General features: G+C 40.7%; 1 protein-coding gene across 2 annotated transcripts; it reads left to right on the top strand.

Moving 5' to 3' along the window:
* The first annotated feature begins 1,069 nt into the window (after positions 1-1,069).
* Positions 1,070-24,856, top strand: LOC110492828 (uncharacterized). 2 transcript variants are annotated; one of them, XM_036946154.2, is made up of 6 exons: positions 1,107-1,544; positions 16,925-16,966; positions 17,067-17,155; positions 22,944-22,967; positions 23,954-23,995; positions 24,434-24,856. In XM_036946154.2, the coding sequence occupies exons 1-6, from the start codon at positions 1,424-1,426 to the stop codon at positions 24,443-24,445; spliced, it is 330 nt and encodes a 109-aa protein (XP_036802049.1). In that variant the 5' UTR covers positions 1,107-1,423; the 3' UTR covers positions 24,446-24,856. The 2 variants fall into 2 exon arrangements, with proteins under 2 accessions (XP_036802050.1, XP_036802049.1); XM_036946155.2 differs by lacking the exon at positions 22,944-22,967 and having other exon boundaries at positions 1,070-1,544.

Here is a 24,856-nt window from a genome sequence, read left to right as displayed (position 1 = left end):
CCATCTCAACACAGCCATCTCAGCACAGCCATCTCAGCACAGCCATCTCAACACAGCCATCTCAACACAGCCATCTCAGCACAGCCATCTCAGCACAGCCATCTCAACACAGCCATCTCAGCACAGCCATCTCAGCACAGCCATCTCAGCACAGCCATCTCAACACAGCCATCTCAGCACAGCCATCTCAACACAGCCATCTCAGCACAGCCATCTCAACACAGCCATCTCAACACAGCCATCTCAGCACAGCCATCTCAACACAGCCATCTCAGCACAGCCATCTAAACACAGCCATCTCAGCACAGCCATCTCAACACAGCCATCTCAGCACAGCCATCTCAACACAGCCATCTCAACACAGCCATCTCAGCACAGCCATCTCAACACAGCCATCTCAGCACAGCCATCTCAACACAGCCATCTCAACACAGCCATCTCAGCACAGCCATCTCAACACAGCCATCTCAGCACAGCCATCTAAACACAGCCATCTCAGCACAGCCATCTCAACACAGCCATCTCAGCACAGCCATCTCAACACAGCCATCTCAACACAGCCATCTCAGCACAGCCATCTCAACACAGCCATCTCAGCACAGCCATCTCAACACAGCCATCTCAACACAGCCATCTCAACACAGCCATCTCAGCACAGCCATCTCAACACAGCCATCTCAGCACAGCCATCTCAACACAGCCATCTCAACACAGCCATCTCAGCACAGCCATCTCAACACAGCCATCTCAACACAGCCATCTCAGCACAGCCATCTCAACACAGCCATCTCAACACAGCCATCTCAGCACAGCCATCTCAGCACAGCCATCTCAACACAGCCATCTCAACAAGCGCTCTAATCTATTTTCTTTATTAATCTAAATGATTTTCAGTTTCATCACATAAATCTCTGACAGAGCAACCTGCGTATTAAATATGGAGTCATCTAGCTTGAGGTCGCTCTGTGTGTGTGAGGAGAGAGAGAAAGAGAGAGAGAGAGAGAGAGAGAGAGATAGAGACACAGAGAGAGAGAGAGAGAGAGAGAAGGGGAGGGGTTGGCTGCAGCGTGACTTAAATATGCTGCAGCAACCAGCAGGTTCTGTCTTTCTGTCGCTCGTTCTCTCCATCACATGCACTCCTGCTTCCTCTTTATTTCTCTCTCACACTTTCTCTTCTCTCTCTGTCCGTTCAGTCTCTCTCTCAGTCTGCATCCTGTAGCCCTGAAGTGCAGTCCTCTCTTTCTCTCCCTATCGCTCTCTCTCCATCTCTCTCTCTGTACCACTTGGAGGAGGAGTCACTGACACACTCTCTTTCTCACACACAACCTCTCTCACACACAGTCTGTGTGACCAGCCCAGCCAGCAGCCAGCAGCCAGCAGGCCCGTTTCAGAGCAGGGAAGCCCAGGAGAGACCTATCCCAGGATGGATGTACTGATGAAGGGGTTCAGCATGGCCAAGGAGGGGGTGGTGGCCGCTGCGGAGAAGACCAAGGCTGGGGTGGAGGGGGCAGCCGCTAAGACCAAGGAGGGTGTCATGTATGTAGGTAAGTGTACCCACAGCACCGCAATGAGTGTGTGAGTGTGTGTGTGAGCGCGATAAAGGGGTCCCATGGGTACACTGGGACAGTAACAGTGAGGAAGGGGGAGGGGATGGGGTTGCCAAGGAGCAGAGCCAGAATACTGCAGAACTGGTGCAGAGGGAACGAGGAGGAGAGAGGGACAGAAAGAAAGAGATGGGGTGTGGTAGAGACAAGGACGAAGAAAATAGTAGAGGGACAGAGGAATGGAGTGAAGGAATCAGATTAAGAGAGGAGGATAGAGAGGAGAAGAGAGAGGGGGAAAGATAGAGGATAGAGAGAGAGGATAGAGAGAATAGAGAGAATAGAGAGAATAGAGAGAATATAGAGTAGGATAGAGAGAGAGAGAGAGAGCGAGAGATGGAGAGGATGTAGAGGAGGAGAGAGGATAGAGAAGAGGAGGAGAGAGAGCGCAAGAGAGAGAGAGGAGGATAGAGAGGATACAGAGTAGGATAGAGAGGATAGAGAGGAGGAGAGAGAGGTTAGAGAGGAGGATAGAGAGGATAGAGAGGATAGAGATGATAGAGAGAATAAAGAGGAGGATGAGAGAGAGAGAGAGAGAGCGAGAGAGAGAGAGGATAGAGATGATAGAGAGGATAGAGAGGAGGAGGAAAGAGAGAGAGAGAGAGAGGATAGAGAGGAGGAGAGAGGATAGAGAGGAGGAGAGAGGATAGAGAGGATAGAGAGGATAGAGAGGAGGAGGAGAGAGAGAGAGAGAGAGAGAGAGAGAGGGAGAGAGAGAGGATAGAGAGGAGGAGAGAGGATAGAGAGGATAGAGATGATATAGAGAATAGAGAGGATGAGGATGAGAGAGAGAGAGAGAGAGAGAGAGAGAGAGAGAGAGAGAGAGAGAGAGGGGGGGGGGGATAGAGAGGAGGAGAGAGGATAGAGATGATAGAGAGGATAGAGAGGAGGAGGAGAGAGAGAGAGAGAGAGAGAGGAGGAGCGAGGATAGAGAGGATAGAGAGGAGGAGAGAGAGAGAGAGAGAGAGAGAGAGGATAGAGAGGAGGAGAGAGTATAGAGAGGAGGAGGAGAGAGAGAGAGAAAGAGAAAGAGAGAGCTAGAAGAGAGGAGGGGAGAGAGGGGAAGATGTAGTGTGACATTGGTGGGACTGCAGCCGTTCATAAGAGCGCTATAACATGTTATAGCCTAGATAAGACCATGCCAAGGCTGCTACCACCAGACAATTAGACAGGGTCCACAGTACTGTGAGAGGTTGATTCTGTGAGAAGGGATTCACCAGTGTGTGTGTGAGTGTGTATGTGCGTCACTGCTCAAGGTTAGCCTGTGTGAGGGCCAAAGGGTGTGCGCTAGGAACAGGGTACACACACACAGGCTTGTGCATCTCTGACCCCTCAGTCTGACAGTTACAGCTAACACTACAGAATAACGGGATGGAACCTGGTGGAACGTGTGTGTGTGTGTTTATTATTTATGAGTGGCAGGGTGGGGGGCAAGGATAAGGATCAGCTGAGCATTGCAGCAATCCTGGTATGTGGCGTGTGTGTGTGTGTGTGTGTGTGTGTGTGTGTGTGTGTGTTGTGTGTGTGTGTGTGTGTGTGTGTGTGTGTGTGTGTGTGTGTGTGTGTGTGTGTGTGTGTGTGTGTGTGTGTGTGTGTGTGTGTGTGTGTGTGTGTGTGTGTGTGTGCGTGTGTGTGTGTGTGTGTGTGCGTGTGTGTGTCTGCATGCTGCAGGCCAGTGTGTGACTGCTGATGACTAACTACCTTCCTCTGCCTTCAGAGTCTGCAGCCAGGGAACAGACAGAGGGAGCGACAGGAAGAGAGAGATAGAGGGGGGGGTGCAATTACATTTATTGTCTCAGTTCAATGTTTATACATAGCCCGATCAATGACAATTTATACTGAGCAAAAATATGAATGCAACATGCAACAATTTCAACGATTTTACTGAGTTACAGTTCATATAAGTCAATGTAAATAAATACATGAGGCCCTAATCTATGGATTTCACATGACTGGGAATACAGATATGCATCTGTTGGTCACAGATATCTTGTAAAAAAATGGGCCTCGCAATTACCCTCAGGAACTCATCATTTCTGTGCATTCAAATTGCCATCGATAAAATGAAATTGTGGTCGTTGTGCGTAGCTCATGTCTGCCCGTACCATAACCCCACTGCCACCATGGGGCACTCTGTTCACAACGTTGACATCAGAAAACTGCTCGTCCACACGACGCAATACACGTGTGCAATACACGTGTTCTGCCCTTGTGAGGTCAGTTGGACGTACTGCCAAATTCTCTAAAACGACATTGGCTTATGGTAGAGAAATTAACATTCAATTCTCTAGCAACAGCTTTGGTGGACATTCCTGCAGTCAGCAGGCCAATTGCACGCTCCCTCAAAACTTGAGACATCTGTGGCCTTGTGTCGTGTGACAACACTGCACATTTTAGAGTGGCCTTTTATTGTCCCCAGTACAAGTGTTACTTGTGTAAATAGCATGCTGGTTTGTCAACTTCTTGATATGCCACACCTGTCAACTGGATGGATTATTTTACAAAGGAGAAATGCTCACTAACAGGGATGTTTTGTCCACAAAACTCTAGATACATTTTTGGAATCTTTTATTTCAGATTTTGAAACATGGAAGCATCACTTTACATGTTGTGTTTATCTTTTTGGTCTGTGTACATTTTTCTAAAGGCACTCGCACATCTGAGTAATCTAATTTGCAGGTTCATGGCAACATTTGAACAAGACGAAGGAGAAAGGAAACTGCACACTGTTGTTGATAGTATCACTGATATTTAATAAGCTTTACGTATCGGCCTCACGGCCTTCGTCAGAGCTTTTGTGAATTTTTTTATATTAGCACCCTTATGTAGACCTCGTCCCTCCCACAGCCGTTCCACACATCGAAGGGGGTTTCGAGGTGAAGGAAAATAAATAAGTGCTGCCAAACATAACAACATGCATTTCATAAATATTACAAAAGTGTATAAATAAGACGTCTGTAAAACCACAATGATGACATGGCAAGTTTTCATTAGTCATTGAGTACATCGTATGAAAAACAGAGTAATCACGAAGGCCGTGAGGCCGATATGTAAGCTTATTAAATATCAGTGATACTATCAAGAGCAGTGTGAGGTTTCCTTTTTCCTTCGTCCTGTGTACATTTAAAATAGCAAGAGAGCGAGAGAGAGAGAGAGAGAGAGAATAGACCCTGGAATTACGTCATTGAGCTGGCTGCTTCCCGCCCCATGGCTTAGAGATGAACAGATGGAGAAAGAGATGGATAGATGGAGAAAGAGATGGATAGATGGAGAAAGAGATGGATATATGGAGAAAGAGATGGATAGATGGAGAGCGGTTTGGTGAAGGGGGTGCTTACATTTGTGTAACCTGTACAAGTGTGTGGTGAGGAAATGTATTTTGTGGATATCCCACTCCGAGAGATCAGCCATTATTCAGCAATTAGGGTTAAGTACCTTCCCCAAGGGCAGATCGACAGATTTATTTCCCCTTTTAACTTCACTAGTGACCTTTCGGTTACTGGCCCAATAATCTTACCGCTATGCTACCTGCCAGAGGGTTCATGTTCCTGAAAACCTACTGTATCTACACAGCATACCACCCTGCATACTGCTTCTGAAGCTAAGCAGGGTTGGTCCTGGTCAGTTCCTGGATGGGAGACCAGATGCTGCTGGAAATTGTGTTGGAGGGCCAGTAGAAGGCACTCTTTCCTCTGGTCTAAAAATATATATATATCCCAATGCCCCAGGGCAGTGATTGGGGACACTGCCCTGTGTAGGGTGCTGTCTTTTGGATGGGACGTTAAACGGGTGTCCTGACTCTCTGAGGTCATTAAAAAGCCCATGGCACTTATCGTAAGAGTAGGGGTGTTAACCCCGGTGTCCTGGCTAAATTCCCAATCTGGCCCTCAAACCATCACGGTCAGCTAATAATCCCCAGTTTACAATTGGCTCATTCGTCCCCCTCCTCTCCCCTGTAACTATTCCCCAGGTCGTTGCTGTAAATGAGAACGTGTTCTCAGTCAACTTACCTGGTAGAATAACGGATAAATAAAATAAAAAAAGACAGTTCCTCAAGTGGAAGGGTGATGGTTCTATGTGGAACCGTAATGACTCTTTTAGTGATAATTCAAATGTAGGGCCAACAGCTCATTAGAATATTTTGGGGCGTGGTTTACTCAAGCTCTTTTTGTGCAACCGGGAATGAGAGTGTCATTCCAGTTTATCTAGTGTGTTGTGTTACGCCGTCAATCGTCATGTAAGTTTATGGCTATTGACAATGTCCTGTGAAAGATTTGCATATGGCTTTGTGTCAATAAAGGTTTTCTTTATAGCATCATGCAAGCTCCATTTAGAACCTTATGTGCAAGGTTCTTTATAGAACCTTCAAAAAAGCGTTCTGTACAGTGCCAGAAATGGATGCGCTATGGTTACAAGCCAAAGAACCCTTATTTGGCACTATATATATTTTTAAACTTGTGTGTGTGTGTGTGTGTGTGTGTGTGTGTGTGTGTGTGTGTGTGTGTGTGTGTGTGTGTGTGTGTGTGTGTGTGTGTGTGTGTGTGTGTGTGTGTGTGTGTGTCAAAACAAATCATGTATGGATTATTACTTCTATCACAAAATGCGATGCAATTTTACCCAGAATGCAACTCCTCTCTAACAAGGTCATCTACTCAAAGCTTACTGGAGCAGAAGTGTGCATGTGCATGCGCGTGCGTGCGTGCGTGTGCGCGTACGTGTGCACGTGCATGTGTGTGTGCTCATATGCATATGACCATTAAAAAAAATCTGAACTCATTATGAGGGTCCGCAATATGTACCCAGAACCATACCCACACATAAAGTCAGCGTTTGGGGGCCCTAAGTTACATTTTGTTAAACATTTTAGCGGCCCCCCCTCTTGACAGGGAGAGAAAACATTAACATGTTAGAGTTCATTTCCTGGAATTCTACTCATTTTGCCATGGGCTGGAGATAATGTTTTTATTTTGCCATGGGCTGGAGATAATGTTTTTATTTTGCCATGGGCTGGAGATAATGTTTTCATTTTGCCATGGGCTGGAGATAATGTTTTCATTTTGCCATGGGTTGGAGATAATGTTTTCATGTTGCCATGGGCTGGAGATAATGTTTTCATTTTGCCATGGGCTGGAGATAATGTTTTTATTTTGCCATGGGCTGGAGATAATGTTTTCATTTTGCCATGGGCTGGAGATAATGTTTTTATTTTGCCATGGGGTGTAGATAATATTTTCATTTTGCCATGGGTGTAGATAATGTTTTCATTTTGCCATGGGGTGTAGATAATGTTGTCATTTTGCCATGGGGTGTAGATAATGTTTTTTATTTTGCCATGGGCTGGAGATAATGTTTTTTATTTTGCCATGGGCTGTAGATAATGTTTTCATTTTGCCATGGGGTGTAGATAATGTTTTCATTTTGCCATGGGCTGGAGATAATGGTTTCATTTTGCCATGGGCTGGAGATCATGTTTTTTATTTTGCCATGAGGTGGAGATAATGTTTCCATTTTGCCATGAGGTGGAGATAATTTTTTCATTTTTCCATGAGGTGGAGATAATGTTTTCATTTTGCCATGGGGTGGAGATAATGTTTTCAGTTTTGAACATGTTATCTGTGATTAACAAAATCGGTGATTTGACCATTATTAGTGTAGGTAGCTGGCTAGGCTAACTTACCGATCTAAAAAATATTCTAACACTCAACATTAAGTTGAAAGCCCGACTGAGTTCCAAAAAATAAAACAAAGAAAACATTGGAAATTGATCTTTGCTAGTTGTCCATCCCTGTCATAGATAATCCAATATATTTCCATTGACACATTTTTTTTTCAATATCTATATAGTAGACTGATTTCCCGAAAATATATATTTATATTATTATAGAATTTGGTGGTAAATTGATAAGCAGGCCTACAAAAGGGGGGCCCATACCTGCTGTCGACAGACAGACGGTCACGCACTCACACTGTACCAAACCTCATGTACACACACACGCACACAGGAAGTTGTTCAGTGTAAAATCAAATGAACACTGAGAGTGTTAAATCAACATTGAAAGTGTTGAATCTGTGGACCCATAGATTGGAGCTGGAACAATGTTAAATGAACACATCACTTAGTGTAAAGACTTAGTGCCTTGCCTTTTGAGTGAAGTGTAGAGTTACCACCCATGACTGTATTTGTTAGTGACAGAGACATGGTTGTTGCATTCATCCATTTTAAGTCCTATGGAGTTCACCAAGTGAGATCCTAAGTCACTAAGTTATCAAAACAATGTATAAACACAACCCGATACCATATGTATCTGGAGGGCCTAGTTTTGCCCTAATAGAGGTGGTTGACACTCATAGGCATCACGTTGAACCAACACCTCACCATCATATTTATCTGATGAGTTGTGTATAATAAGGCTGAGATGAATCCTGCTGGAAAACACCAAGAAACACTACATGATGTAGAAGGAACACAGCAAGTTCTCCTGTGTTCAAAAAAAATAAATTAACACAGAGTGTTAAATCAACACTGAAATGGTTGAAACTGGGGACCTAAATAGACACCGGACGCACTGCTTAGTGGAAAGCCGTATTTAAATACGCCTTGCTTATCGAGTACATTGTAGAGTTACCACCCATGACTTTAGTTGTTAGTGACAGACAGAGGAGACTGGTGGGAGAAGATATAGGAGGTGGTTTCATGTCTTTGATACTGTTCCATTCATTCCATTCCAGACATTACAATGAGCCCCTCCTCCTATAGCTCATCCCACCAGCCTCCACTGGTAACAGACACATGGTTATTGCTTTCATTCATTGTCAGTCCTATGGAGTTCCCCGAGTGAGATCCTAAGCAAACATCTTATAATAAAACATGTATATTTAACACAGTACCATAAGTATTTCATAAGGCCCTATTTTGAGGGCCTACTTTTATGCTAATAGAGGGGCCTGAAACTTCAACTCTAACTAACTGATTGGATTAGTTTAGAAACATTTAGAGTACCAGTCAAAAGCTTGGACACATCAACTAATTCACGGGTCTTTCTTTATTTGTACTATTTTCTACATTGTAGAATAATAGTGAAGACATCAAATCTATGAAATAACACATATGGAATAATGTAGGAACCAAAAAAGTGTTAAACATATCAAAATATATTTTATATTTGAGATTCTTCAAAGTAGGCATCTTTTGCCTTGATGATAGCTTTGCACACTCTTGGAATTCTCTCAACCAGCTTCACCTGGAATGTGGTTTCAACAGTCTTGAAGGAGTTCCAACATATGCTGAGCACTTGTTGGCTGCTTTTCCTCTACTCTGTGGTCCAACTCATCCCAAACCATCTCAATTGGGTTGAGTTCAGGTGATTGTGGAGGCCAGGTCATCTGATGCAGCCCTCCATCACTTTCCTTCTGGGTGAAATAGCCCTTACACAGCCTGTAGGTGTGTTGGTTCATTGTCCTGTTGAAAAACAAATGATAGTGCCACTAAGCGCAAACCAGATGGTATGGCGTATCGCTGCAGAATGCTGTTGTAGCCATGCTGGTTAAGTTTGCCTTGAAGTCTAAATAAATCACTGACAGTGTCACCAGCAAAGCACCCACACACCATCACACCCCCTCCTCCATGCTTCACAGTGGGAACCACACATGCAGAGATAATTCATTCACCTACTCCGTGTTTCACAAAGACAGCGGTTGGAACCAAAAATAAAAAAATTGGACCTATCCATCAGTCTAATGTCCGTTGCTCGTGTTTCTTGGCCCAAGCAAGTCTCTTCTTATTATTGGTGTCCTTTAGTAGTGTTTTCTTTGCAGCAATTCGACCATGAAGGCCTGATTCACACACCTGTCTCCTCTGGACAGTTGATGTTGAGATGTGTCTGTTACTTGAACTATGAAGCATTTATTTGGGCTGCAATTTTTGGGTTTTCCTTTCCTGTGACGATCCTCTTGAGAGACAGTTTCATCATAGCACTTGATGGTTTTTACGACTGCACTTGAAGAAACTTTCAGTGAGGTACTGGGCCATACGCACTACCCTCTGTAGAGCCATACCAGGCAGTAATGCAACCAGTTAGGATGCTCTCGATGGTGCAGCTGTAGAACCTTTTGAGGATCTGAGGACCCATGGCAAATATTTTCAGTCTCCTGAGGGGAAATAGGCTTTGTCGTGCCCTCTTCACGACTGTCTTGGTGTGTTCATGTAGCATAAGATTAATCAATCAATCAGTGTATATGCACAAACATAGATATTGAAACAAACAACTCTGAAAATCAACCTGCAATAAAGCATGCTGGGAAATCGATAATGATAGGTGTGGTTTTTGGTTTAAAGTGATGTGTATGAGTTTCAGGCCCCTGTATTGATGTTAAACTAGGCCCTGAAAATAAGGCAGAATGAAATATGTATGGTATTGCATAAACATTTGAAATAAATAACATATTCACTTAGGAGGTAATTTGGTGAAGTCTTCAGGACTGTAGATGGATGAATGCAACAAGCACTAACAAATACAGTCATGGGTGATAGCTACAATTTACTTGAAAGGTACTCTGGGAAATATCTGAATAATGTTTTACACTAAGCAGTGTGTTCATTTAACAATGTTCTGGTGTCTATATGGGTCCACAGACTCAACACTTTCAGTGTTAATTTAACACTGTCAATGTTGTTGTTGTTTTTCACACTGGAGAATTTGCTGTGCACAAACACACGTAATAGATAGAAGCTGTACCCAGGAGTGGTGTTCCTCTGACTCAGAGAAGTAAACTTTGTCCCAGCCATGCTGCAATGTGTGTGTGTGTATTGGTGTGTGTCTGCTGCAGCACTGCGCAGCTTGTCACGTGGCTCACAGAGAGCGAGAAGCGTGCAGGGAGAAAGAGAGAGAGGGGTATGACAGAAAGAAGACAAGAGAGAAACGGAAGATAGATGAAGTGAGGCATCTGCGGTTCTGAGAGACTGTGGAGGAGAGAGAAAGAGGGCGGGAAGAGAGAGAGGTACTGTAGAGAGAGAACGCGAGAGTACTCATATCCAATCAACTGTGTGCTATGGAACATGTGTTTTTGTATGTGAAATAGATATATAATTATGCTGGTTATGTGAAATAGATATATAATTCTACTGGTTACGTGAAATAGATATATAATTCTACTGGTTATGTGAAATAGATATATAATTCTACTGGTTATGTGAAATAGATATATAATTCTACTGGTTATGTTAAATAGATATATAATTCTACTGGTTATGTGAAATAGATATATAATTATACTGGTTATGTGAAATAGATATATAATTCTACTGGTTATGTGAAATAGATATATAATTCTACTGGTTATGTGAAATATATATATAATTCTTCTGGTTATGTGAAATAGATATATAATTCTACTGGTTATGTGAAATAGATATATAATTCTACTGGTTATGTGAAATAGATATATAATTTTACTGGTTATGTGAAATAGATATATAATTCTACTGGTTATGTGAAATAGATATATAATTCTACTGGTTATGTTAAATAGATATATCATTTTACTGGTTATGTGAAATAGATATATAATTCTACTGGTTACGTGAAATAGATATATAATTCTACTGGTTATGTGAAATAGATATATAATTCTACTGGTTATGTGAAATAGATATATAATTCTACTGGTTATGTGAAATAGATATATCATTGTACTGGTTACGTGAAATAGATATATCATTGTACTGGTTACGTGAAATAGATATATAATTCTACTGGTTATGTGAAATAGATATATAATTCTACTGGTTATGTGAAATAGATATATCATTGTACTGGTTACGTGAAATAGATATATCATTGTACTGGTTACGTGAAATAGATATATAATTCTACTGGTTATGTGAAATAGATATATAATTCTACTGGTTATGTGAAATAGATATATAATTCTACTGGTTATGTGAAATAGATATATAATTGTACTGGTTATGTGAAATAGATATATCATTGTACCGGTTACGTGAAATAGATATATAATTCTACTGGTTATGTGAAATAGATATATAATTCTACTGGTTATGTGAAATAGATATATAATTATGCTGGTTATGTGAAATAGATATATAATTCTACTGGTTATGTGAAATAGATATATAATTCTACTGGTTACGTGAAATAGATATATAATTCTACTGGTTATGTGAAATAGATATATAATTCTACTGGTTACGTGAAATAGATATATAATTCTACTGGTTATGTGAAATAGATATATCATTTTACTGGTTATGTGAAATAGATATATAATTCTACTGGTTATGTGAAATAGATATATCATTTTACTGGTTATGTGAAATAGATATATAATTCTACTGGTTATGTGAAATAGATATATAATTATGCTGGTTATGTGAAATAGATATATAATTCTACTGGTTATGTGAAATAGATATATCATTTTACTGGTTATGTGAAATAGATATATAATTCTACTGGTTATGTGAAATAGATATATAATTATGCTGGTTATGTGAAATAGATATATAATTCTACTGGTTATGTGAAATAGATATATCATTCTACTGGTTATGTGAAATAGATATATAATTCTACTGGTTACGTGAAATAGATATATAATTCTACTGGTTATGTGAAATAGATATATAATTCTACTGGTTATGTGAAATAGATATATCATTGTACTGGTTACGTGAAATAGATATATCATTGTACTGGTTACGTGAAATAGATATATAATTCTACTGGTTATGTGAAATAGATATATAATTCTACTGGTTATGTGAAATAGATATATCATTGTACTGGTTACGTGAAATAGATATATCATTGTACTGGTTACGTGAAATAGATATATAATTCTACTGGTTATGTGAAATAGATATATAATTCTACTGGTTATGTGAAATAGATATATAATTCTACTGGTTACGTGAAATAGATATATAATTCTACTGGTTATGTGAAATAGATATATAATTCTACTGGTTATGTGAAATAGATATATCATTGTACTGGTTACGTGAAATAGATATATCATTGTACTGGTTACGTGAAATAGATATATAATTCTACTGGTTATGTGAAATAGATATATAATTCTACTGGTTATGTGAAATAGATATATCATTGTACTGGTTACGTGAAATAGATATATCATTGTACTGGTTACGTGAAATAGATATATAATTCTACTGGTTATGTGAAATAGATATATAATTCTACTGGTTATGTGAAATAGATATATAATTCTACTGGTTATGTGAAATAGATATATAATTGTACTGGTTATGTGAAATAGATATATCATTGTACCGGTTACGTGAAATAGATATATAATTCTACTGGTTATGTGAAATAGATATATAATTCTACTGGTTATGTGAAATAGATATATAATTATGCTGGTTATGTGAAATAGATATATAATTCTACTGGTTATGTGAAATAGATATATCATTCTACTGGTTATGTGAAATAGATATATAATTCTACTGGTTACGTGAAATAGATATATAATTCTACTGGTTATGTGAAATAGATATATAATTCTACTGGTTACGTGAAATAGATATATAATTCTACTGGTTATGTGAAATAGATATATAATTATACTGGTTATGTGAAATAGATATATAATTCTACTGGTTACGTGAAATAGATATATAATTCTACTGGTTATGTGAAATAGATATATAATTATGCTGGTTATGTGAAATAGATATATAATTCTACTGGTTATGTGAAATAGATATATAATTCTACTGGTTACGTGAAATAGATATATAATTCTACTGGTTATGTGAAATAGATATATAATTATACTGGTTATGTGAAATAGATATATAATTCTACTGGTTATGTGAAATAGATATATCATTTTACTGGTTATGTGAAATAGATATATAATTCTACTGGTTATGTGAAATAGATATATAATTCTACTGGTTACGTGAAATAGATATATAATTCTACTGGTTATGTGAAATAGATATATAATTATACTGGTTATGTGAAATAGATATATAATTCTACTGGTTATGTGAAATAGATATATAATTCTACTGGTTATGTGAAATAGATATATAATTATGCTGGTTATGTGAAATAGATATATAATTCTACTGGTTATGTGAAATAGATATATCATTTTACTGGTTATGTGAAATAGATATATAATTATACTGGTTATGTGAAATAGATATATAATTCTACTGGTTATGTGAAATAGATATATCATTTTACTGGTTATGTGAAATAGATATATAATTCTACTGGTTACGTGAAATAGATATATAATTCTACTGGTTATGTGAAATAGATATATAATTCTACTGGTTATGTGAAATAGATATATCATTGTACTGGTTACGTGAAATAGATATATCATTGTACTGGTTACGTGAAATAGATATATAATTCTACTGGTTATGTGAAATAGATATATAATTCTACTGGTTATGTGAAATAGATATATCATTGTACTGGTTACGTGAAATAGATATATCATTGTACTGGTTACGTGAAATAGATATATAATTCTACTGGTTATGTGAAATAGATATATAATTCTACTGGTTATGTGAAATAGATATATAATTCTACTGGTTATGTGAAATAGATATATAATTGTACTGGTTATGTGAAATAGATATATCATTGTACCGGTTACGTGAAATAGATATATAATTCTACTGGTTATGTGAAATAGATATATAATTCTACTGGTTATGTGAAATAGATATATAATTATGCTGGTTATGTGAAATAGATATATAATTCTACTGGTTATGTGAAATAGATATATCATTCTACTGGTTATGTGAAATAGATATATAATTCTACTGGTTACGTGAAATAGATATATAATTCTACTGGTTATGTGAAATAGATATATAATTCTACTGGTTACGTGAAATAGATATATAATTCTACTGGTTATGTGAAATAGATATATAATTATACTGGTTATGTGAAATAGATATATAATTCTACTGGTTACGTGAAATAGATATATAATTCTACTGGTTATGTGAAATAGATATATAATTATGCTGGTTATGTGAAATAGATATATAATTCTACTGGTTATGTGAAATAGATATATAATTCTACTGGTTACGTGAAATAGATATATAATTCTACTGGTTATGTGAAATAGATATATAATTATACTGGTTATGTGAAATAGATATATAATTCTACTGGTTATGTGAAATAGATATATCATTTTACTGGTTATGTGAAATAGATATATAATTCTACTGGTTATGTGAAATAGATATATAATTCTACTGGTTACGTGAAATAGATATATAATTCTACTGGTTATGTGAAATAGATATATAATTATACTGGTTATGTGAAATAGATATATAATTCTACTGGTTATGTGAAATAGATATATCATTTTACTGGTTATGTGAAATAGATATATAATTCTACTGGTTATGTGAAATAGATATATCATTTTACTGGTTATGTGAAATAGATATATAATTCTACTGGTTATGTGAAATAGATATATAATTATGCTGGTTATGTGAAATAGATATATAATTCTACTGGTTATGTGAAATAGATATATCATTTTACTGGTTATGTGAAATAGATATATAATTCTACTGGTTATGTGAAATAGATATATAATTATGCTGGTTATGTGAAATAGATATATAATTCTACTGGTTATGTGAAATAGATATATCATTCTACTGGTTATGTGAAATAGATATATAATTCTACTGGTTACGTGAAATAGATATATAATTCTACTGGTTATGTGAAATAGATATATCATTCTACTGGTTATGTGAAATAGATATATAATTCTACTGGTTACGTGAAATAGATATATAATTCTACTGGTTATGTGAAATAGATATATAATTCTACTGGTTATGTGAAATAGATATATAATTTTACTGGTTATGTGAAATAGATATATAATTCTACTGGTTATGTGAAATATATATATCATTGTACTGGTTATGTGAAATAGATACATAATTACACCGTTTTTTTGCTGGATTTGCTTGTGCATCATCCTTGTAGGCTCTCTCTTTCTCTCCATCCCCCTCCCTCTATTTATTTTTCTCTCTATCCCTCCCTTTTTCTTTCCCTCTATCCAGCTGGTTGCATAACGACTATTTAATCAGCCTAGGAATGTATAATACTGTAACGTCAGAGAGAGAGAGAAACAAAGAGAGAGAGGGGTGAGGGAGAGAGAGGGGGGGAGGAGAGAGAGACAGACAAAGAGAGAGAGAGAAGAGGTTGGAGAGAGAATGGGTTGTAGAGAGAGGGTGGGAGGTAGGGGGGAGAAAGAGAGAGAGAGAGGGTGAGAGAGGGGGAGAGAGGGGGGGTTAGAGAGAGGGGGAGAAAGAGAGCGATAGCGACAAAGAGAGAGAGAGAGAGAGAGAGAGAGAAAGGGAGAGGGAGAGAGGGGGTGTGAGAGAGAGGGGGAGAGAGAGAGAGAAAAGAGAGAGAGGGAGAGAGAAAGCGAAAGGGGTGAGAGAGAGAGAGGAGAGAGAGGGAGAGAGAAAGAGAAAAGAGAGATAGAGGGTTGGAGAGAGAGAGAGGGGGATGGAGAGAGAGAGAGAGAGAGGGAGAGAGAGAGAAAGGGTTAGAGAGAGAGAGAGGGGGTGGAGAGAGAGAGGGAGAGAGGGGGATGGAGAGAGAGAGAGGGGGTTAGAGAGAGAAAGGGTTAGAGAGAGAAAGGGTTAGAGAGAGAGAGAGGGGGGGGATGGAGAGAGAGAGGGGGTTAGAGAGAGAAAGGGTTAGAGAGAGAGAGAGGGGGTGGAGAGAGAGAGGGAGAGAGGGGGATGGAGAGAGAGAGAGGGGGTTAGAGAGAGAAAGGGTTAGAGAGAGAAAGGGTTAGAGAGAGAGAGAGAGGGGGTTAGAGAGAGAAAGGGTTAGAGAGAGAGAGAGGGTTAGAGAGAGAGAGAGGGTTAGAGAGAGAAAGGGTTAGAGAGAGAGAGAGAGGGTTAGAGAGAGAGAGGGTTAGAGAGAGAAGGGTTAGAGAGAGAAAGGAAGGGGGAAACTAATATTATGGAGCAGAGGAATCATAAGATAATATCATCCTCTTGGATGTTAAAGTGAGTGACTTACAGTGTTCTGCTACTGGGTGGCCTGAAACCTCCTCACCAGATAACTATAATACTTGAAGACTCCAACAGATTTCTGTTTACTGCACTAATTAACACAGTAGTTAGTTCCTACTCTGTGTTTACATATTATATCACAAAACTGATGCCTGATCATTCTTCACGTATCAATTGCAATATGATTCTAATATATTGATGTGTTGTAATGTCTTTCTGTTCTCAGGTTCAAAGACAAAGGAGGGAATGGACGCAGGGGTAAACATAGGTAAGACACACACACACACACACACACAGACACGCACACACACACACACACATTATTTTGGGATCTGATTGATTGATTGATAAATTGATCTCTGTGTTAGTTGCTAACCGCGACCAGGCGAACATCGTCGGGGACCCCACTGCTGGAGCTGACCTCTTACAGGGAGGCATGGAGAATACCGGACAAGCGGTGAGTTACCATGACAACAGACTGGCAGGTCAATATGAACAAGAATATACAAGTGATCAATCAACACATTAACTGGTAAGGAATGGCAGATTAGGACCGTTGACATAATACTAGACACAATAACTTGACCTTATCAATCAGGTAGCCTCTGAAAGCCCAGGCTTCAGGCCTCGCGAGACTATCAATCAGGTAGCCTCTGAAAGCCCAGGCTTCAGGCCTCGCGAGACTATCAATCAGGTAGCCTCTGAAAGCCCAGGCTTCAGGCCTCGCGAGACTATCAATCAGGTAGCCTCTGAAAGCCCAGGCTTCAGGCCTCGCGAGACTATCAATCAGGTAGCCTCTGAAAGCCCAGGCTTCAGGCCTCGCGAGACTATCAATCAGGTAGCCTCTGAAAGCCCAGGCTTCAGGCCTCGCGAGACTATCAATCAGGTAGCCTCTGAAAGCCCAGGCTTCAGGCCTCGCGAGACTATCAATCAGGTGACACAGCACCCTTTTTCAGTTGAATGCATTCAGTTGTACAACTGACGAGGTATCGCTCTTTCCCTTTGAAAGGAAAGGGGAAAGGGGGAAACAAGGTTGAATAACAACAAGGTTGAATAACAACAAGGTTGAATAACAACATGAATGCAGCCTCAAAAAGCATGACAGTCAAAATCCTTCAGTCGGTCTCAGATGGTAGTGCCATGATGACGTCACAAGAGCAGTCTGTTGTTTGACCACTTGGTGTCGCTATTTCCCACAGTACCACTGCTCTGATCGAAAGAAGGACGGGTGGACATATGGACAGACAGACAGACAGACAGACAGACAGACAGACGAATGGCAGCTCCTTTAATAGCCAGTGGTTCAGAAATTCAGGCAGATTAGGTTTGATGGTAGCCCTACAATGGTAGGCCTGTTACTCACTTCACATTCTCCATATGAATATGTGTTGGTGTTGTGTTGCTAACCCCTTGTTGTTGTGTTGGTGTTGATGTTGTGTTGGTGTTGGGTTGTGTTGATGTTGTTGTTGTGGTGTTGTGTTGGTATTGTTGTTGTGTTTGTGTTTGTATTGTGTTGTGTTGGTGTTGTTGTTGTGGTGTTGTTGTTGTGGTGTTGTGTTCATGTTGTTGTTGTGTTGGTGTTGTTGGTGTGTTGGTGTTGTGTTCATGTTGTTGTTGTGTTGGTGTTGTTGGTGTGTTGGTGTTGTGTGTTGTTGTTGGTATTGTTTTGTGTTGTTGTTGTTGTTGGTGTTGTGTTTGTGTTGGTGTTGCATTGTTTTTGTTGTTGTGTTGGTTATGTTGTTGTTGTTGGTGGTGGTGTGTTGTTGTTATTGTTGTTGTTGCTGGTGTTGTGTTGGTGTTGGTGGTGTTGTGTTGGTGTTGTTGTTGTTGTTGTGTTGTGTTGATGCTGTTGTTGTGCTGTGTTGTTGTTGTTGGTGGTGTGTTGGTGTTGTGTTGGTGGTGTGTTGTTGTTGGGGTTGTGTTGGTGTTGTGTTGATGTTGTTGTGTTGGTGTTGTGTGTTGTTGTTGGTGTTGTGTATTGTTGTTGGTGTGTTAGTGTTGTGTTTGTGATGGTGTTGTGTTGTTGTTGTTGTGTTGGCCTTTGTTGTTGTTGTTGGTGTGTTGTTGTTGGTGGTGTGTTGTGTGTTGGTGTTGTTGTTGTTGTGTTGGTGTTGTGTTTGTGTTGTGTTGGTGTTGTTTTGTGTTGTGTTGGTGTTGTGTTGTTGTTGTTGTTGGTGGTGTGCTGTTGCTGTGTTGGTGTAGTGTGTTGTTGTTGGTGTTGTGTTGTATGTTGTTGTTGGTGTGTTGGTGTTGTGTTTGTGTTGGTGTTGTGTTGGTGTTGTTGTTGGTGGTGGTGGTGTGGTGGTGTGTTGTTGTTGTTGTTATTGGTGTTGTGTGTTGGTGTTGCTGTTGTTGGTGGTGGTGTTGTGTTGGTGGTGGTGTTGTTGTTGTTATGTTGTGTTTGTTTTGTGTTTGTGTTGTTGGTGGGGGTGTGTTGTTGTGCTGTGTTGTGTGTTGTTGTTGTGTTGTGTTGTTGTGTTGTGTTGTGTTGGTGTTGGTGTTGTGTTGGTGTTGGTGTTGTGTTGGCGTTGGGTTGTGTTGATGTTGTTGTTGTGGTGTTGTGTTGGTATTGTTGTTGTGTTTGTGTTTGTATTGTGTTGTGTTGTTGTTGTTGGTGTGTTGTTGTTGTGTTGGTGTTGTTGGTGTGTTGGTGTTGTGTGTTGTTGTTGATATTGTTTTGTGTTGTCTGTTGTTGTTGGTGTTGTGTTGGGTTGGTATTGTTGTTGTGTTTGTGTTTGTATTGTGTTGTTGTTGTTGTGTTTGTGTTGGTGTTGCATTGGTTTTGTTGTTGTGTTGGTTCTGTTGTTGTTGTTGATGGTGGTGTGTTGTTGTTATTGTTGTTGTTGCTGGTGTTGTGTTGGTGTTATTGTTGTTGTTGCTGGTGTTGTGTTGGTGTTGGTGGTGTTGTGTTGGTGTTGTTGTTGTTGTTGTTGTGTTGATGCTGTTGTTGTGCTGTGTTGTTGTTGTTGTTGGTGTGTTGGTGTTGTGTTAGTGTTGTGTTTGTGATGGTGTTGTGTTGTTGTTGTGTTGGTTTTGTTGTTGTTGTTGGTGTGTTGTTGTTGTTGTTGTTGGTGGTGGTGTGTTGTGTGTTGGTGTTGTTGTTGTTGTGTTTGTGTTGTGTTGGTGTTGTTTTTGTGTTGTGTTGGTGTTGTGTTGTTGTTGTTGTTGGTGTGCTGTTGTTGTGTTGGTGTAGTGTGTTGTTGTTGGTGTTGTGTTGTATGTTGTTGTTGGTGTGTTGGTGTTGTGTTTGTGTTGGTGTTGTGTTGGTGTTGTTGTTGGTGGTGGTGTGGTGGTGTGTTGTTGTTGTTGTTCTTATTGGTGTTGTGTGTTGGTGTTGCTGTTGTTGGTGGTGGTGTTGTGTTGTGTTGGTGGTGTTGTTGTTGTTGTTATGTTGTGTTTGTTTTGTGTTGATGCTGTTGTTGTGCTGTGTTGGTGTTGTTGTTGGTGGTGTGTTGTTGTGCTGTGTTGTGTGTTGTTGTACTGTGTTGTGTGTTGTTGTTGTGTTGGTGTTGTTGTTGTGTTGGTGTTGGTGTTGTGTTGGTGTTGTTGATGTTGTTGTGCTGTGTTGGTGTTGTGTTGGTGTTGGTGTTGTTGTTGGTGTGTTGTTATTGTTGTGTTGTGTTTGTGTTGTGTTGATGCTGTTTTTGTGCTGTGTTGGTGTTGTTGATGGTGTTGGTGTTGGTGTTGTTGTTGTGCTGTGTTGTGTTGTGCTGGTGTTGTGTTGGTGTTGGTGTTGGTGTTGTCGTTGTGCTGTGTTGTGTTGTGTGTTGTTGTTGTGTTGTGTTGGTGTTGTGTTGGTGTTGGTGTTGTATTGGTGATGTTATTATTGTTGTGTTGGTGTTGTGTTGATGTTGTTGTGGGTGTTGTGTTGATGTTGTTGTTGTGCTGTGTTGTGTTGTGCTGGTGTTGTGTTGGTGTTGGTGTTGTTGTTGTGCTGTGTTGTGTTGTGTGTTGTTGTTGTGTTGTGTTGGTGTTGTTGTTGTGTTAGTGTTGGTGTTGTATTGGTGATGTTATTATTGTTGTGTTGGTGTTGTGTTGATGTTGTTGTGGGTGTTGTGTTGATGTTGTTGTTGTGCTGTGTTAGTGTTGTGTTGGTGTTGTTGTTGTTGTGTTGGTGGTGTGTTGTTGTGTTGGTGGTGGTGTTGTTAATGTTGTTGTTGTTGTGTTGGTGTTGGTGTTGTTGGTGTTGTGTTGTTGTTGTGTTGTTGTTGGTGTTGTGTTGGTGTTGTGTTGGTGGTAGTGGTGTTGTTGATGTTGTTGTTGTTGTGTTGGTGTTGTGTTGGTGTTGTGTTGGTGTTGGTGTTGGTGTTGGTGTTGTATTGGTGTTGGTGTTGGTGTTGTGTTGGTGTTGGTGTTGTGTTGGTGTTGGTGTTGTGTTGGTGGTGGTGTTGTGTTGTGTTGGTGGTGTTGTTGTTGTTGTTATGTTGTGTTTGTTTTGTGTTGATGCTGTTGTTGTGCTGTGTTGGTGTTGTTGTTGGTGGTGTGTTGTTGTGCTGTGTTGTGTGTTGTTGTACTGTGTTGTGTGTTGTTGTTGTGTTGGTGTTGTTGTTGTGTTGGTGTTGGTGTTGTGTTGGTGTTGTTGATGTTGTTGTGCTGTGTTGGTGTTGTGTTGGTGTTGGTGTTGTTGTTGGTGTGTTGTTATTGTTGTGTTGTGTTTGTGTTGTGTTGATGCTGTTTTTGTGCTGTGTTGGTGTTGTTGATGGTGTTGGTGTTGGTGTTGTTGTTGTGCTGTGTTGTGTTGTGCTGGTGTTGTGTTGGTGTTGGTGTTGGTGTTGTCGTTGTGCTGTGTTGTGTTGTGTGTTGTTGTTGTGTTGTGTTGGTGTTGTGTTGGTGTTGGTGTTGTATTGGTGATGTTATTATTGTTGTGTTGGTGTTGTGTTGATGTTGTTGTGGGTGTTGTGTTGATGTTGTTGTTGTGCTGTGTTGTGTTGTGCTGGTGTTGTGTTGGTGTTGGTGTTGTTGTTGTGCTGTGTTGTGTTGTGTGTTGTTGTTGTGTTGTGTTGGTGTTGTTGTTGTGTTAGTGTTGGTGTTGTATTGGTGATGTTATTATTGTTGTGTTGGTGTTGTGTTGATGTTGTTGTGGGTGTTGTGTTGATGTTGTTGTTGTGCTGTGTTAGTGTTGTGTTGGTGTTGTTGTTGTTGTGTTGGTGGTGTGTTGTTGTGTTGGTGGTGGTGTTGTTAATGTTGTTGTTGTTGTGTTGGTGTTGGTGTTGTTGGTGTTGTGTTGTTGTTGTGTTGTTGTTGGTGTTGTGTTGGCGTTGTGTTGGTGGTAGTGGTGTTGTTGATGTTGTTGTTGTTGTGTTGGTGTTGTGTTGTGTTGGTGTTGGTGTTGGTGTTGGTGTTGTATTGGTGTTGGTGTTGGTGTTGTGTTGGTGTTGGTGTTGTGTTGGTGTTGGTGTTGTATTGGTGTTGGTGTTGGTGCTGGTGTTGTGTTGGTGTTGGTGTTGGTGTTGGTGTTGGTGTTGGTGTTGTATTGGTGTTGGTGTTGGTGTTGTGTTGTTGTTGTGTTGTTGTTGGTGTTGTGTTGGTGTTGTGTTGGTGGTAGTAGTGTTGTTGATGTTGTTGTTGTTGTGTTGGTGTTGGTGTTGTATTGGTGTTGGTGTTGGTGTTGGTGTTGGTGTTGTATTGGTGTTGTGTTTGTGTTGGTGGTTTGTTGTTGGTGTTGTGTTGTTGTTGTGTTGGTGTTGTGTTTGTGTTGGTGTTGTTGTGTTGGTGGTGTTGTGTTGGTGTTGTTGTGTTGTTGTTGTTGTGTTGGTGTTGGTGTTGGTGTTGTATTGGTGTTGTGTTTGTGTTGGTGGTTTGTTGTTGGTGTTGTGTTGCTGTTGTGTTGGTGTTGTGTTTGTGTTTGTGTTGGTGTGTTGGTGGTGTGTTGTTGTTGTGTTGGTGTTGTGTTTGTGTAGGTGTTGTTGTGTTGGTGGTGTGTTGTTGTGTTGGTGTTGTGTTTGTGTAGGTGTTGTTGTGTTGGTGTTGTGTTGTTGGTGTTGTTGTTGTATTGTTGTTGGTGTTCTGTTGTTGTGTTGTGTTGGTATTGGTGTTGTGTTGGTGTTGGTATTGGTGTTGTGTTGGTGTTGTGTTTGTGTAGGTGTTGTGTTGTTGGTGTTGTTGTTGGTGTTGTTGTTGTGTTGTTGTTGGTGTTGTGTTGGTGTTGTGTTGGTGTTGTGTTGGTGTTGTTGTTGTTGTTGGTGGTGTTGTGTTGCTAACCCTTTGTTGTTGTTGTGTTTGTTTCCTCTGTGTTCTGTTGGTAGGAGGAGCCTCAGCCTGTATACGAGGTGCCTATTGGACAGGAGAGGGAAGGGGGGGTCAGATGCTCTAGGTTATGGTGGGGTGGCTGGCTAACGAATGCTGCATGATTCAGCCTAACATATTGTTACTAGGTGCATATATGAAGGGCGAATGAGCTTTCAAACACTGACTGGCTAGCGTCCTGTTAGGACCTAAACTATGTTCTAAACCATCCCCTAACTCTCTCCTAACCCTCTCCAAACCCTCTTCCTAACTCTCTCCAAACCCTACCCTAACCCTCTCCTAACTCTCTCCATAAGTCTCCAAACTCTCTCCTAACCCTCTCCAAACCCTCTCCAAAACTCTCTCCAAACCCTACCCTAACCCTCTCCTAACTCTCTCCATAACTCTCTCCAAACCCTACCCTAACCCTCTCCTAACTCTCTCCATAACTCTCTCCAAACCCTACCCTAACCCTCTCCTAACGCTATCCATAACCATCTCTAACCATGCTGTATCTATAGATAATAACACAGCTTAAGACTGTCTCTATGCATCTCTAGCGTAGCATAGGCATAAACTTACCCTGCGTGGATCTCTCTGGTCTAAGATGCACAGTCCAAATAACAGAGCTTGCTCCTGTTAACCGCTGCCTACAAAAAGAATGCCTCTGGTTGGGTGGGCGCAACATTACTTCAGGTCTCAAGGAGGGTGACATCACATCTGCTATGCTAGCTATGCCATGCTAACCTCTGCTTCATGCTAACCTCTGCTTCATTAGACACTTCAGCCCAGAGACTGGGACTGAATACTCAACCCTATCATAAGCCTGTCATAAGCCTGTCATAAGCATGACATAAGCGATAATGTGCTTGATGTAGCTGTGACCTACTCGGTTTGAAGCCAGGGTGTCTGTACGCCGTAAGATTGTGCTAGCCCAGTGAGCTAAAGCCTAGAGACCAGGTCTAGGAGCTAACCCAAGTCATCAGGTCTCAGGCAAGGTTACTCTAATGTAAAATGTCTCTCTCTGTAGGCAGAATATGGAGGAATGGAGCAGGGAGGAGAAGGAGGAGAAGTAAGTGACAAGCAACCACACTATTTCTGTTTTCTTTATGCAGAAGACGGTGATATCATGACATCATTATTGATTATTTCTCTCTCTCTCTTCCCCCCTCTCTCTCTTTCTCTCCCCTTCTCTCTCTCTCTCTCTCTCTCTTCCCCCCTCTCTCTCTTTCTCTCCCCCTCTCTCTCTCTTCCCCCCTCTCTCTCCCTCTCTCTCCCTCTCCCCCCCTCTCTCTCTCTCTCTCTCCCCCTCTCTCTCTCTCTGTCTCTCTCTCTCTCTCCCTCTCTCCCCCTCTCTCTCTTCCCCCTCTCCCCTCCTCTCTCTCTCCCTCTCCCCCATCTCTCTCTCTCTCTCTTTCTCTCTCTCTCGCTGTCTCTCTCTCTCTCTCTCTGTCGCTCTCTCTCTCTCTCTCTCTCTCTCTCTCGCTCTCTCTCTCTCTCGCTCTCTCAGGGCGGTTACTAGTCCCTCTCTTCTCCCCAGCCCTCCGTTGGTCCCTCGCCCTGCTGTTCCAGACTTCCAGATGTTCTATTTATTTTTTTGTGACTTTATGGAACCAAACCAGATACAGACTCTTCCAGATAACTCTATACACCTCCTGATACCCCATGAGACCCTCTTCTGCCCCCCCGACTGTGTTCTGCCCCGTGTAGCTCCCCGCCTTTGTGTTGTTGCTGTCATGTTGTTACCCCTGGTGTTATATTCTCCCTCACACCTCCCAATACCCTATCATGAGACCTGCGTACACACACACACACACACACACACACACACACACACACACACAGACACACACACACACACACACACACACACACACACACACACACACACACACACACACACACACACACACACACACACACACACACACAG

Source organism: Oncorhynchus mykiss, chromosome 16 (genome assembly GCF_057628025.1).
Source record: "Oncorhynchus mykiss isolate SJ-2025 chromosome 16, ASM5762802v1, whole genome shotgun sequence".
NCBI classification, from domain to species: domain Eukaryota; kingdom Metazoa; phylum Chordata; class Actinopteri; order Salmoniformes; family Salmonidae; genus Oncorhynchus; species Oncorhynchus mykiss.
The sequence above is the reverse complement of the archived record's forward strand: the minus strand, read 5'-3'. Positions and strand labels throughout refer to the sequence as shown.

What these genes read in the sequence shown, in the direction of transcription:
- LOC110492828 (XM_036946154.2), top strand. Translation starts at nt 1,424, where the DNA reads ATGGATGTACTGATGAAGGGGTTCAGCATGGCCAAGGAGGGGGTGGTG. An exon ending in TGGAGAATACCGGACAAGCG is followed by an intron (nt 17,156 to 22,943) that starts GTGAGTTACCAT and finishes TTCTGTTGGTAG; the next exon opens with GAGGAGCCTCAGCCTGTATA. An exon ending in AGCCTCAGCCTGTATACGAG is followed by an intron (nt 22,968 to 23,953) that starts GTGCCTATTGGA and finishes CTCTCTCTGTAG; the next exon opens with GCAGAATATGGAGGAATGGA.